Here is a 14123-nt window from a genome sequence, read left to right as displayed (position 1 = left end):
TGATCAACAGATGTGGAAGCACCCATAAACTGCCCCAGTTTCTGATGTGGCTCTTGAGAAAATGAACAGTCCACAGCTGGTCTATAGCGATCAATGATTGACTCCTTACTTAAAAGCAGGATTTCCTTCCCTGGAGAGGCCATATTGCATTTCTCCCCATTTAAATCTATACGACTGACACGTCTTGTGTATTCTATAGTCTTTGGTAAAATACAGATTATTGTTAACCAGGTCAAATGAGTGCATTTGCATAATGAGCTTTTCAGCTCCGTTGCTGAAGTGGCTTCATTATTTCACTTCATTTATTTCACTCAAATCGTTTTTAGTGTCAGTTATAATTAACTCTATAAATATGAGCTTTTATTCCTTTGTTCTTGCCTTTTGTTCTGCTCTGTTCTGCCTCCTGATTGGCTGATGACGCTGCAGGCGCTGATGATTCATCTGGATGTCGAGTGTTTTCCACCTTCTCCAGTTTACTTATGATGAACTTCTGCTTTTCTCTGCTCTGGGTTTCTGAGTTCAGTTCAAGATGATAACCTGAGGATGAAGATCTGGGCTCATACACTCTCAGAAATAAAGGTACGAGATCTGTCACTGGAGTGGTACCTTTTTTAAAGGTACACATTTGTACCTAAATGGTCATATTAATACCTCAAGGCTTTAATATTAGTGCCTAAAAAGTACAAAAGTGTTCCTCTTTAAAATTTTAGGTTTAAATATATGCTTTGGAAATACAAATATGGACCCTTTTAGTACAAATGTGTATCTTTTAAAAAGGTATCACCCCAGTGTATTTCTGAGAGTGTATTCACAAAAATGAGCACTTTAGCTGATGTCCTAAATAGCAACAAAACTAAGAATTGTCTCTTAAAGTGCATCTTTTATGTGAAAATCTATTTTATAAGGAATTTAAACACAGTTAATGTGTGAATATCCCCAGCCTCTAATGATAAACATGAGTTAATTGTGTTTGTTCTAATCAGACTTGATAAATGAAACACTTTGACTGACATTCCCCCAGAGAGGGAAAGCCCCGCCCACTAGTGCCCATCTCTTCCTCATTTGCATAGACAGCAGCCCTGAGTGAGTGCCTGTACTGTATCTCTCAGGTTTAATCTGTATGGGGCTGTTCAAATATCGCGTCCAAAACCACTTTAAAAACGTAACGCGTGCTTCTTCCTGTCACATCCTGTCTTCCTTGTATGTTTGTTTTCATCATGTGACCTTCCCCCATGTGTTCCTATGTTCCAGTTCCCGCCATGTCATTATGTTCATCAGTGTCACCTGTGTTCATCCCCAGTATGTGATCAGTGTCATCATCCCTGGTGTATTTTTAGTCATTCATTGTCCGGTATTCTCAGTTGATGTCTGTTTTCACCTCATGTTCTGCCTGTGTTCATCCGTGTAAGTACGTGTTTTGATAATAATCCTGCAATCCTGTGCCTTCCTGTAGTGAACCCAGGCGTCACACTTCCCTGTACTGATTTAAATGAGTTTCTGGCGATCCTCTGCCGTTTGCCTTTGCTATGGCCACCATCAGCTGTTCATACACACGTGTGGCGCAGTCAATTTTTCAGAATAGTTCAGCTTTCACCACTGTGGATTAATCCTGAATGTGTGTCGCTGGTATTACTTGGGGTTAGGGTTAAGAGTATATGCTGCTGTTTAACTGCATTGATTTATTGCATTCCTGCATTGGGCTCTCACATACTCTCTGCTACTTCATACTGTAGTCGTGGTGGGCATGTCTCGCGCTGAACGCAGTTGACCAATCACAACAAACTGGGTCATCGGTTCAATCAGAGCAGGATGCTTTGTGCTAAGGGGGAGTTTGGGAACAAATGAATCGCTGAAGGATTCTTATGAGAGTTGCTGGGAAAATTAGGTAAAAATAAACGCATATAAGACAATGAAAGTGTTTTTTGACCTTGTACGCTTATCAGCATGTTGTTGGAGACCCCTAAAACCAAAATAGCCCTTATTTTGCATTAAAAAAGGTCATCTTTAACTAGAGTAGCTAATAGCTTAGCTCACTACATTTTTCAAGTGGCTTACCCAACACTGATCAAAGGTGAGTCAATAATGGCAATTAAATTTCTTGGGTGAACTATTTGCTGAATACTTGCTGTAATAATTGCATGTTCATGCCTGCAGAGCTGCATTTGAGACAATCGGCAGGAATAAAAGTGCTACAGTAATAACAGTGACGTGACTTGGTGCTGGATGGTTCACTGTGTGTTGTTCTGTGTTTGTGCTCTGGTAAGTCCATCACTGTGGGATTTGGACAGGTATAAACACAAGCTAAATGAATAGTAATATCTAACTAATGCATGCTTTGACAAATCTGTCATCTTCAGTTTAACACATCATGCAAAACTCAGTCTGACCGCTTCAGAAAGCATCAGCAGATGTAAATGTTTACAGCTCAGCTCTGACTTTGGCAGGAATCTGAGAGGGCTTTATAAAAGTCTGAATAAGCTGGAATCAGTGTTCAGCAGTGATCATCAGACCATCAACAGCCCTAAACACCATTATATTTCTCCACTGGCTATGAAAGGTGAAGGAGTGTTTACGCACACAAGCCTCTAAACAATCTCCACAGCAGACGCAGGGGATTTAGCGCTTCGGCTTGTGACTGAAATCATTCACATGATCATGTCTCTCTCTCTCTCTGCAGGGCGGTTGGCAAACACAATCTAAAGGACATTAAGGCTGTCGGGAGATCAGTAATCTGCTCACACTGATACTGCTGCTCTGATCCAGTGGATGCAGATAGAGGAACTATACTGCACCATGCAGAATACTGACACACACGCACACACGCACGCACGCATGCATGCACGCACACGCACACGCACACACACACACACACACACACACACACACACAGGAAGTCAAGCATATAGAAAGTCTATCAACTAAACCTTAGCAACACTTTAGTAACCATAGACAACACCCTGACCTGGCAACATCCTAGCAACTACACAGAACTCTCTATAAAACAGCCTAGCAACCACTCAGGAAATCTTGGCCACACTATATCAACCACAGACAACATTACGGCAACACCCTAGCAACTACAAAAAATATCATATAAACACCCTAGAAACCACACAGCACAACAACACTTTAGTAACTATACAGAACACCCTAGAAACATCTTTGCAACCACACACAACACATCAGCAATACTCTAGAAACCATTTAGAAGAACTTAGCAACTGCACAGAACGGCATATAAACAGCCGGAAAAACACACAGAACACCTTAGCAACATCCTAGATACCACACAGAACACCTTAGCAACACCTCAACAACCCTCTATAAACCCCACAGCATGGAGCGGCAGTTAAATGATTCCTCACAGTGATGAATTCAGATATTTTCTTTCTGTTTTAGTTTATTAATCTGCAGGACAGACGGACAGTGCGGCATCAATAATCCAGACTCCACTGCGCCGTCTGTCACAGTCTCAGAGCAGCATGACACACACACGCACACACACACACACACACACACAAACACACTAGAGCCAGTGTAGTTGATCAGTTCCCCTATAGCGCATGTGTTTGGACTGTGGGGGAAACCGGAGCACCCGGAGGAAACCCACACCAACACGGGGAGAACATGCAAACTCCACACAGAAACACCAACTGACCCAGCTGAGGATTGAACCAGCAACCTTCAAATCATGCACAGTTCATCTGTAAATTGTAAGAAGATGAGTTTACTCACATTTGTAAGTAAAGTCAATTAATCATTTTAGTGTGCACAAGATTAAAATTCAAGCTGCGTCAATGATTTTGTCAATGATGAAAAAAAGACTTGCTTCATCTTAAACATATCTAAAAATTCTAAAATCATCAAGCATTTTCTAGACAAGTAAAACATTGTTTTGTTTTTGGAAATAATTAGTTAAAATCAATTTATAAATTTAATTTATTATATAATTTAATTCATTTGTTTTTATTTAAAAGAAAAATAAGCGAAAAATAATGTGAAATAACCTTACATTTCTTACCCCTTTGGCAGATTATTTAGCTTGTTATACTTTAAAATTTTGCCTCATTATTTCTGAAAACAAAACATTATCTTTGCTTGTCAACAAATTGCTTCTTGATTTTAGAATATTTCAGCTATTAGGACAAAAACCCCACTAAAAACACACAAACCCTTCATTCATGTCAGTGTTTCCCGCACAATTAGACTGGTCTGGAATCAGATTTCTAACAATGTGCAAGTGTTTTATTTTCCTCTTGTTTGTCTTCCCATGAGAACGGTTAAAGAATTCATGAGTTCAGAGCGCTGTGAGATTCAGACAGCGGTGCAGGATTATCATCCATTACAGCGCAGAAAAAAGCAGAGAAACTGTTAATCAATGAGGTCTTCAGACTGGAGGAAAACACCACCGACAGACGCTCAATGCACTGACACCACACATCTAATTAAGAGCTGCGCACAAAACTTCATTGGGAGAGAAAACGAGGCTTCAGAGAATTCCAGAGGACACGGAGTCAAATAAATGAGGGAAAACCAGCTCTGGAACCAGGCGGTGGACATGAGAAATACTGTCACATCTTAAAGGAGACCTATTCTGCCCTTAATACAAGATGTGATATAAATCTCTGCTGTGTCTAGAGTGTGTAGTGGAGTTTGAGCTGAGAATAGCACACAGATAATGTTCTCCAGCTCTCTGAAACTGACCCTTTCAGGATTTGATCCTAATTGTGGTGTTTTGGTGACTGTCGCTTTAAATGCAAATGAGATTGTGCTTTTTTTCAGAAGAGGGCGGGGCTACAGACAGCTGTGTGTCAGCATAGTGACAGATGTAAAACAGTGGTGTGTGCTGTCAGTGCTGGTCAAGTGTGCTTCAGTGTGAGTGTGTGTGTCAGTCTATGTCGCTCCTGTCGCTGTTTATCTAAAACTCCACATTTTTAATCCTATTAGTCTATGCTGACATCATCTTCAGCAGCTCAAACACTCTAATGGCTAATGGACAGATGGCTGCTTCTCACTCAGGCCTGCTGTTTATGCTAATGAGATGGAGAGATGGGCACTAGTGGGCGGGGCTTTCCTCCTTTGATGACACGTACAGAGGGAGACTGTCAATCAAAGTGTTCCTGCAGACTGTTTTCATCAAGTCTGATTATAAATAATACAATTAATTCATGTTTACCAATAAAGGCTGGAGATATTCACACACTGCTGACACATTTCTATTTCTTCTAACCTGCTATTGCTATTTAACCTTTAAGGGATAAAGTTTAGTGAACATTATCAGAATATAGATATTAATAAAAGTTTAAAGCGTCACTGGTTGTGTTGATGTTGAGCTTCACCTGCTGCAGTGTTGTTGTTTTTCCTCCACACTTCTGTGAAATCATCATCATCATCTTCTCAGTCTTCATCTCTGTGTTTTCAATCTGTGTGGAAGAATGAAACTCGTGCACAGATCCAGATTGTTTCACCGCTTCAGATGCTGGACATTCTGCTGTTTCCAACCAAATCACACTGCAGGGACTGACCTGAGTTCAGCAGCTGAACTGGACTGGAGCCTTTCCTGAAGCTGAACACTCTGTTAAAGCACATTTCTGTCTGAGAACTTAATCAATCAGTTATTTGTGAACTTTACCTGTGATGCTGCTCAGAGAAACACACACACACACACACACGCACACATGCACGCGCGCACACACACCCATAAACACATGTAGACAAAGACACATACATCCAGGCTTGGCGGGATGTACAGGTGGATGACGGAAAAAACCGACAGATAAAAGAACAGAATACACAACAATTGGATGAATGAATGAATGAATGAATGAATTGATGGATGAAAAACAGACAGATGAAGAGAAATAAAATGAATAGAATGAACAACAATTAAATGGACGGATAGATGAATGAATGAATGAATGAATGAATGAATGAATGAATGAATGAATGAATGAATGAATGGGTGGATGAATGGATGGATGGATAGATGGATGAATAAGTGGATGATAGAAAAACTGACAGATAAATAGAATGAAAAACAATTGAATGGATGAATAGATGAATGAATGAATGAAAAGATAGGTGGGTGGATGAAAGGATGGATGAATGAAAGAATGAATGAATAAATGATTACAAGACAGACGAATGAATAAATGAATGAATGAATGAATGAATGAATGAATAGATGGATGAATGAATGAATAGATTGGTGGGTGGGTGGATGGATAGATGATCACAGGACAGATAAATGAATAAATTAATTAATAATTAATGGGTGGATGGATGGATAGATGGATGAATAAGTGAATAACTAAAATTAATAAAATTTTGAAACTGTAATAATGGGACAGAGACTGAAGCGTGTTATCCTCTAGCAGTCACTAAGCCAGCATCACATCAGTGTTTAATCAGCATGCACAGTTAACTCATCTCTCCATTAATGTGATCTACATCTGACTGGCTGAAGTGTACAAGCACAAACACTGCTCATTTCATCAAGTCTGCTGAACAGCATCCAGTATAGCTGATCTGACCTCAGAATGGAGCTTTACTGCAGCCTAAACCACATCTCAGTTCAACCAGGAGAGTTTGAGTCTGCTTTATTACCGCAGGATTGAGGAAACTTATCAAATGCGGTCCAGAGACTCCAGATCAGCGCATTAATGGCATGTTGAGAGTCAGAGTGAAGCGTTTACTGTCAGAAGACATGAAGAAAAGCGTCAGTCAGCACGGGGAAATGTGGAAAACTTGGGTAAACACGAGCTAAGATGCCAACAAACAGATTTACAAAGTAGAATAAGCAAATCATCCATCCATTAATGTGAAGTGATCGTTCTAGACGGAGGAATAAACACATTTGATGTCAGACACGACAGGCGAGGTACACTACTGTTCAAAAGACTGACGTTTCTGAAAACACTTTATTAAAGATGCTGATTACACTCATCAAACCTGACAGTGCAGACACTTACACTCTTACACAACATCTCTGCAGGAGCCGCTTTTAACTGTGAATCCTGGAAAAACATTACAGCAAGAAGGTCTCTGGTTCGAGTCTTGGCTGGGTCAGTTAGTGTTTCTATGTGGAGTTTGCATGTTCTCCCTGTGTTGGCGTGGGTTTCCTCCGGGTGCTCCGATTTCCCCCACAGTCCAAACACATGCGCTATAGGGGAATTGATGAACTACATGAGCCGTAGTGTATGAGTGTGTCTTTGAATGATTGTGTATGGGTGTTTCCCAGTACTGTGTTGCAGTCGGAAGGACAAAAAGCTATGCTGGAATAGTTGATGGTTCACCCCACTGTGTTGATCCCTGATAAATAAAGGGACTAAGCTGAAGGAAAATGAATGAATGTTTAGAAAACATTCAGAAATAAAATTTCAAGAGTTCACACTTAGCTGATGATTAATTATAAAGCTTGTTTGGCATGCTGTCCCGGAAGAGAGCCCTGAGCTCATGAGATCCTCGAGCCCAGGGAGGGGAGTTTGAGCTCAGGTAGATCTCGAGAACTCCCCTGCTGTAGCAAGTGAATGCTCTTGAAACTAATTACTAACTAGAAGTGTGTCTATATTGACAATTTGGATTGTTCAATTAACTTAATTGCATGTTTTTAGGCGGTGGGAGGAAACCGGGGAACCCGGGGGAAACCCACGTGAGCACGGGAAGAAGTGCAAAACTCCGCACAGAAATGTCTGCTAGTTTTGGTAAAGCCAGGAACCAGAGACATTCTTGCTGTGAGGCGACAGTGCTAGGCACTGGGCCACCGTGTCACCCGTCTAAGAAGGAGGCGTAGGGGAGGAAGGGGGGAATAAACCCCAGGGTATTTATAGTAGTTTAGGAGTCATCTGATTGGATCGTAGTGAATTGGATAATGCGAGTCAGCTGCTAGCAATCATAAGTACCCTATAAGTGTTTAGGGGTGGGGTTAGGTGTCATGCCTACTATTTAAAATCGTACAATTTCTTACGACTGAACTCATACAAATTCGGTCTAAATAGCCACTAAACTGCCAAAACGTAAAATACGTTTTCTCGTGAGATCAGGCTGGAGCACTTGGAGGAAACCAACACGAATGCAGGGAGAACATGCAAACTCCACACAGAAATGGTATATATCTCTTATTTTCACACCCCAATGTTGACAGGTATGATTGTTACGGCTAACCTGATGAGAACTTCAGCAATATTTGTAAAATCAGACTTTTCCAAGTGAAAGATCAGAAGCCAAATAAAGATGCCCTGTTAAATATTATTCATGAGGCATTAATAAGAGTTTATTAGCAGGAAGAGAAATAAAGCTTGCGTTCACGTCACCACGACATGCGGAAGGCCATAGAGGACCATGTTGAAATGAGCAGCGCTGAGGGTGATTCTCTGAGCGTCTTCATTTACAGCTGAAACACAGAAACACACACTCATCAGCCTGTGTTGAGCTTCATAATGTGTGTAAAAGCAGCAGAAACAGCGTACGTACACACACACACACACACATATATATGCACGCACCTGTCTGACTGCAGAATTCTGTGTTTTCTGATCTGTGTGTTCTTAAAACATGAGCGGCTCGTCCTGACGTCAGTCCACCTTCCAGAAGATCTACACACACACACACACACACACACACACACACACACACACACACACACACACACACACACACACACACACACACACACACACACACACACACACACACACACGCGTGTGTGTGCGTGCGTATTTGTGTATGTGATTGAGTGAATATGTATAGGTGTGTGTCTGAGTGAGTGAGTGTGTGTGTGTGAATGTGAGTCTGTATGTGTGATTGTGTGCGTTTGTGATTTATTGTGTGAGTGTGTGTGTATGTGATTGAGTATGTATAAGTATATGTGTGTCTGAGTGAGTGTTTGCGTTTGTGATTTATTTTGTGAGTGTGTGTGTGTTTTTGAGTGAGTGAGTGAGTGAGTGTGTGTGAATGTGAGTCTGTATGTGTAATTGTGTGTGTGTTTGTGATTTTTTGTGTGTGTGCGCGAATGAGTGAGTGAGTGAGTGTGTGAGTGTGTGAATGTGAGTCTGTATGTGTAATTGTGTGCCTTCGTGATTTATTGTGTGTGTGTGTGTGTGTGTGTGTGTGTGTGTGTGTGTGTGTGTGTGTGTGTGTGTGTGTGTGTGTGAATGAGTGAGTGAGTGAGTTAGTGTGTGAGTGTGTGAGTGTGAGTCTGTATGTGTAATTGGGTGCGTTCGTGATTTATTGTGTGTGTGTGTGTGTGAATGAGTGAGTGAGTGAGTGTGTGAGTCTGTATGTGTAATTGTGTGAGTTTGTGTTTTATTGTGCGTGTGTGAGTGAATGAGTGAGTGAGTGTGTGTGTGTGAATGTAAGTCTGTATGTGTAATTGTGTGCGTTCGTGATTTATTGTGTGTGTGTGTGAATGTGCGTCTGTAATTGTAAGTGTTTGTGATTTATTGCGTGTGTGTGTATTTGTGTATGTGATTGAGTTTGTATAAGTGTGTGTTTGTGATTTATTGTATGTGCAAATATGTGTGTGTGTGTCTGTGTGAGTGTATATGTATGTGTTTAAGTGTGTGTGAGACTCACGGTTCAGCATGGAGCTCATGTTGTGTGTGTTTTCTGCGGTGCTGCTCTGCCACTGGTTGATCAGGACTGAATGAACTCCACTGAGGGTCAGCAGATACACTGAGCTAAGAGCAGCGTCTGCACACACAACACTGTGGCTGTACACACACACACACACACACGCAGGCACACACGCACGCACACACGCACGCACGCACACACGCAGAAAAACACAATGAAATGAGTCCATAACAAGCAGTACTGTATCTGAACTAATCTTCATCATTTTTATCATCTCTGATTGTATTAATCTACATTGATTCTTTATTTATTATTATTTTATACATTATTCCATGTATGGTATTTATCAAAAGGCATCAGACTCATGAAGCGCTTCAGGTTTAGTCTGTGATGGTGTGAGAAGAGTGTTTACATGTTTAACCTCTGATGTTCTCCGTCTGTGTTCTGACCGCAGTCAAAGAGTAAAACCATCTGACAACCTGCAGAAAACCACACACACGCAGGCACACACGAACACACACACACACGAACACACACACACGCACACACACACACACACACACGCACGCACGCACACACGCGCACACGCACACACACATGCACACGCACACACACATGCACACACATACATACACACACATACGCACGCGCACACACACGCACGCACGCACACAAACACACACATGCACACACATACATACACACACATACGCACGCGCACACACACGCATGCACGCACACAAACACACACACACACACACACACACACACACACACACACACACACACACACACATACACACACACACACACACAGTAGCATTAGAAAGAGCATTAAGAGCGGTAGTGTGAAGCTTCAATCCAAATAACTAAACAACAATAATAACAAAGGGTGTCAGGGTGGCTCAGTGGTTAGCACTGTGGCCTCACAGCAAGAAGGTTGCTAGTTCGAATCTCAGCTGGGTTTTAGTGTGGAGTTTGCATTTTCTCCCTGTGTGGGCGTGGGTTTCCTCCGGGTGCTCCAAACACATGAGCTTATAGGGGAACTGATCAACTAAATTGGCCGTAGTGTATGAATGTGAATGAGTGTATTTGGGTGTTTCCAGTACCCAGGTTGCAGCTGGAAGGGCATCCGCTGCGTTAAACATATGCTGGAATAGTTGGCGGTTCATTCCACTGCGACCATGATAAATAATCAGACTAAGCCGAAGGAAAATGAGTGAATGAAACACACACACACACACACACACACACACACACACACACACACGCACACGCACATACACACACATGCAAACATGCACACACACACATTTATAGTTCGTATTTTTTTCAAATGTGTGTGTGCGTGCGTGTGTGTGTGTGTGTGTGTGTGTGTGTGTGTGTGTGTCTTTCTGTGTGCCTGTGAGTGTGTGTGCCATTTTGTATGTGTATCTTTCTGCAAATATGTACAGTATGTATGTGTGTGCGTGTATGTGCAAATATGTATGGGTGTGTGTGTGTGTGTAAGCAAATCGAGGACAAGTTGTGTGTGTGTCCGTCTGTTGTGTACAGAGTGGATTAAATCTGTTCCCTGTGGATCAGAAAAGGCCTATAAAAACACTTCACACAGCTCACACACACTCTCATTTATCTGTGTGTGTGTGTGTGTGTGTGTGAGTGTGTGTGTATGAGATCTCTGATCTCCTGTCATTTATTCATCACACTGTTCATCTGTGCACACTCCTGCTCCTCTTCATCACATTCACACACGTTTAACAATTACTAATGAACCCACAGTGTGAATCAGCACAGACTCTCACAGTTATGTTGATGACTGATTTATGATGGATTAATATTAAAAATAAAGCATAAACATGTCTTTATTTTACTGACAATTCCCACTGGATCAAAAACTTGAAGTCTGCATGAATCAGAAGCTTTTTAATTCATATTGTGATGCAGTTCCTAGACAAACGGAATATTAAATGAGTAAACAGTGGGCGGGGCTTGTTTTCTCTAACGTGAGCTGATTGGATTACAGTAAAGTAGGCGTGTCATTCAGAAAGATGGGGAAAAGGGTTTGGAGAGAGTTATTACAGACTCCTCCTGCCACTATTTCTGATTGTTGTCATAGCTCTGACAGCTGGAGGGGCGTGGTTAAGTGTGTAAGCCACTCCCAATACCACAGATCTAATTGGAGAATTTAACTCAAAACAAACAGGAGGCGCATTTGCAGATTGTAATGACAAGGGCAAACTTTAGTATTTTTTTGTTTTCATGAAATGCACAGATTAAAGGAATTTAAATCAAGATGCATTTACTGGCAGGAGCTAAATAATTCAAGATATCAAGACTATTAACACAAATTAGATCTGTTTAACAAATATTTTAATAAATTCCCCAAAAATGTGTCATCTATCACTAAACATGGGAGATTCTCAACCTTAATTTGGTATTTGGCACTTAGTCGGGTTAATTAGGATTTAGGTGTGATGCAGTTTTAAATATAAGCTTTACTTTTAATTGCAATTTCTCGAACAGATCAAAATCAAAAAAATCAGATCAGAATCAAATCTCAGTCAAAATGAAAGATATCGTGGTTACATTATCAGAGAATATTCCTTCGATAATATTCATTCACTCATTCATTCTCTTTCGGCTTAGTCTTTATCTACAGAGGTCGCCACAGTGTAATGAGCCATTAACAATTCCAGCATATGTTTTACACAGCGATTGTCCTTTCAGCTGCAACCCAGATCTGGGAAACACTCAAACACACTCATACATACACTACAGCCAATTTAGTTCATCAATTCCCCTATAGCGCATTTGTTTGGATGCCAACTGACCCAGCCAGGACCTGGCCTATGCTACCTTGTATTATATATATATACACACACACAGTTGAAGTCAGAATTATTAACCCCCTTCAAATTTTTTTCTTCTTTTTTAAATATTTCCCTAACAATGTTTAACAGAGCAAGGAAATGTTCACAGTATGTCTGATAATATTTGTTTATTTCGGCTAGAATAAAAGCAGTTTTTTAAACTCCATTTTAAGGTCAAATTATTTGCCCCTTTAAGCTATATTTTTTCTTGATAGTCTCCAGAACAAACCATCATTATACAATAACTTGCCTAATTCCCCTAACCTGCCTAGTTACCCTAATTACCCTAGTGAAGCCTTTAAATGTCACTTTAAGCTGTATAGAAGTGTCTTGAAGAATATCTGCTCTAATATTATTTACTGTCATCATGACAAAGATAAAATAAATCAGTTATTAGAGATGAGTTATTAACACTATTATGTGCAGAAATGTGTTAAATAAATCTGCTCTCTGTTAAACCGAAATTGGGGGAAAAATAAACAAGAAGCTAATAATTCTGGGGTGCTAGTAGTTCTGACGTCAACTATATATATATATATATATATATATATATATATATATATATATATATGTGTGTGTGTGTGTGTGTGTGTGTGTGTGTGTGTGTGTGTGTGTGTGTGTGTGTGTGTGTGTGTGTGTATAATAGCAGTATATAGTACATAGTATATAGTATATATACAGTTGAAGTCAGAATTATTCGCCCCGCTTAGATTTTTATTTTTTTTATTTCCCAAATGATGTTGAACAGAGCAAGGACATTTTCTGAGTATTTCTGATAATATTTTTTTTTCTGGAGAAAGTCTAATTTGTTTTATTTCGACTAAAATAAAAGCAGTTTTAAAATTTTTAAACACCATATTAAGGTCAAAATTATTATCCCCTTTAAGCTCTATATGTTTTCAATAGTCTAATAAACAAACAATCGTTGGGTTATTAAAACTTTTATGATTAGATGATTAGATTAATGTGTTGAAAAAATATCTGTTAAACAGAAATTAGGGAAAAAAAATAAACAGGGGAGCGAATAATTCTGACTTCATCTGTGTGTATATGTATATATATATATATATTTATGTATATATTTATGTATATATATATATATATATATATATATATATATATATATATATATATATATATATATATATATATATATATACAGTTAAAGTCAGAATTATTTGCCCCCTTTTGAATATTTTTCTTCGTTTTTAAATATTTCCCAAATGATGTTGAACAGATTCAGGAAATGTTCACAGTATGTCTGATAATATTTGTTTTTCTGGAGAAAGTCTTATTTTGTTTAATTTCGGCTAGAATAAAAGCAGTTTTATATATTTTAAACACCGTTTTAGGGACAAAATTATTAGCCGCTTTAAGCTATAATTTTACTCAACTGTCTACAGAACAAACCATCATTATACAATAACTTGCTTAATTACCCTAAACTGCCTAGTTACCCTAATTACCCTAGTAAAGCCTTTAAATGTCACTCTAAGCTGTATAGAAGTGTCTTGAAGAATATCTAGTCTAATATTATTTACTGTCATCATAGCAAAAATAAAAGAAATCAGTTATTAGAAATTAGTTACTAAAATTATTATGATTAAAAATGTGTTGAAAAAGAATCTGCTCTCTGTTAAACAGAAATTGGGGAAAAAATAAACAAGCGGTCTAATATTT

General features: G+C 39.6%; 2 protein-coding genes across 19 annotated transcripts in view; one reads left to right on the top strand and one right to left on the bottom strand.

The window, feature by feature from the left end:
* Nucleotides 1–14123, top strand: part of inpp5a (inositol polyphosphate-5-phosphatase A) — a 639159-nt gene that overhangs the window by 353162 nt on the left and 271874 nt on the right. The gene's annotated exons all lie outside the window — the stretch shown is intronic.
* The window catches only part of cfap46 (cilia and flagella associated protein 46), a 199082-nt gene continuing 193204 nt past the window's right edge, over nucleotides 8246–14123 (bottom strand). For 11 of the 18 annotated variants that reach the window (XR_015506532.1, XR_015506534.1, XR_015506536.1 and 8 more), the window contains exons 56-59: nucleotides 9986–10052; nucleotides 9574–9710; nucleotides 8505–8594; nucleotides 8246–8392 (exon numbers count right to left, since the gene is read on the bottom strand). Coding sequence is in view for 14 of the 18 variants with exons in the window: in XM_087279874.1 (XP_087136000.1) it covers nucleotides 8304–8392; nucleotides 8505–8594; nucleotides 9574–9710; nucleotides 9986–10052 (383 nt within the window). In the remaining 4 variants the exon portion in view is untranslated. The remainder of the gene's footprint in view (nucleotides 8393–8504; nucleotides 8595–9573; nucleotides 9711–9985; nucleotides 10053–14123) is intronic. The other 7 variants (XR_015506533.1, XM_087279878.1, XM_087279879.1 and 4 more) reach the window with 1 other exon arrangement.

Source organism: Danio rerio, chromosome 13 (assembly GCF_052040795.2).
Source record: "Danio rerio strain M-AB ecotype USA chromosome 13, GRCz13ab, whole genome shotgun sequence".
Classification (NCBI taxonomy): Eukaryota; Metazoa; Chordata; class Actinopteri; order Cypriniformes; family Danionidae; genus Danio; species Danio rerio.
This window is presented reverse-complemented; position numbering and strand designations above follow the sequence as displayed.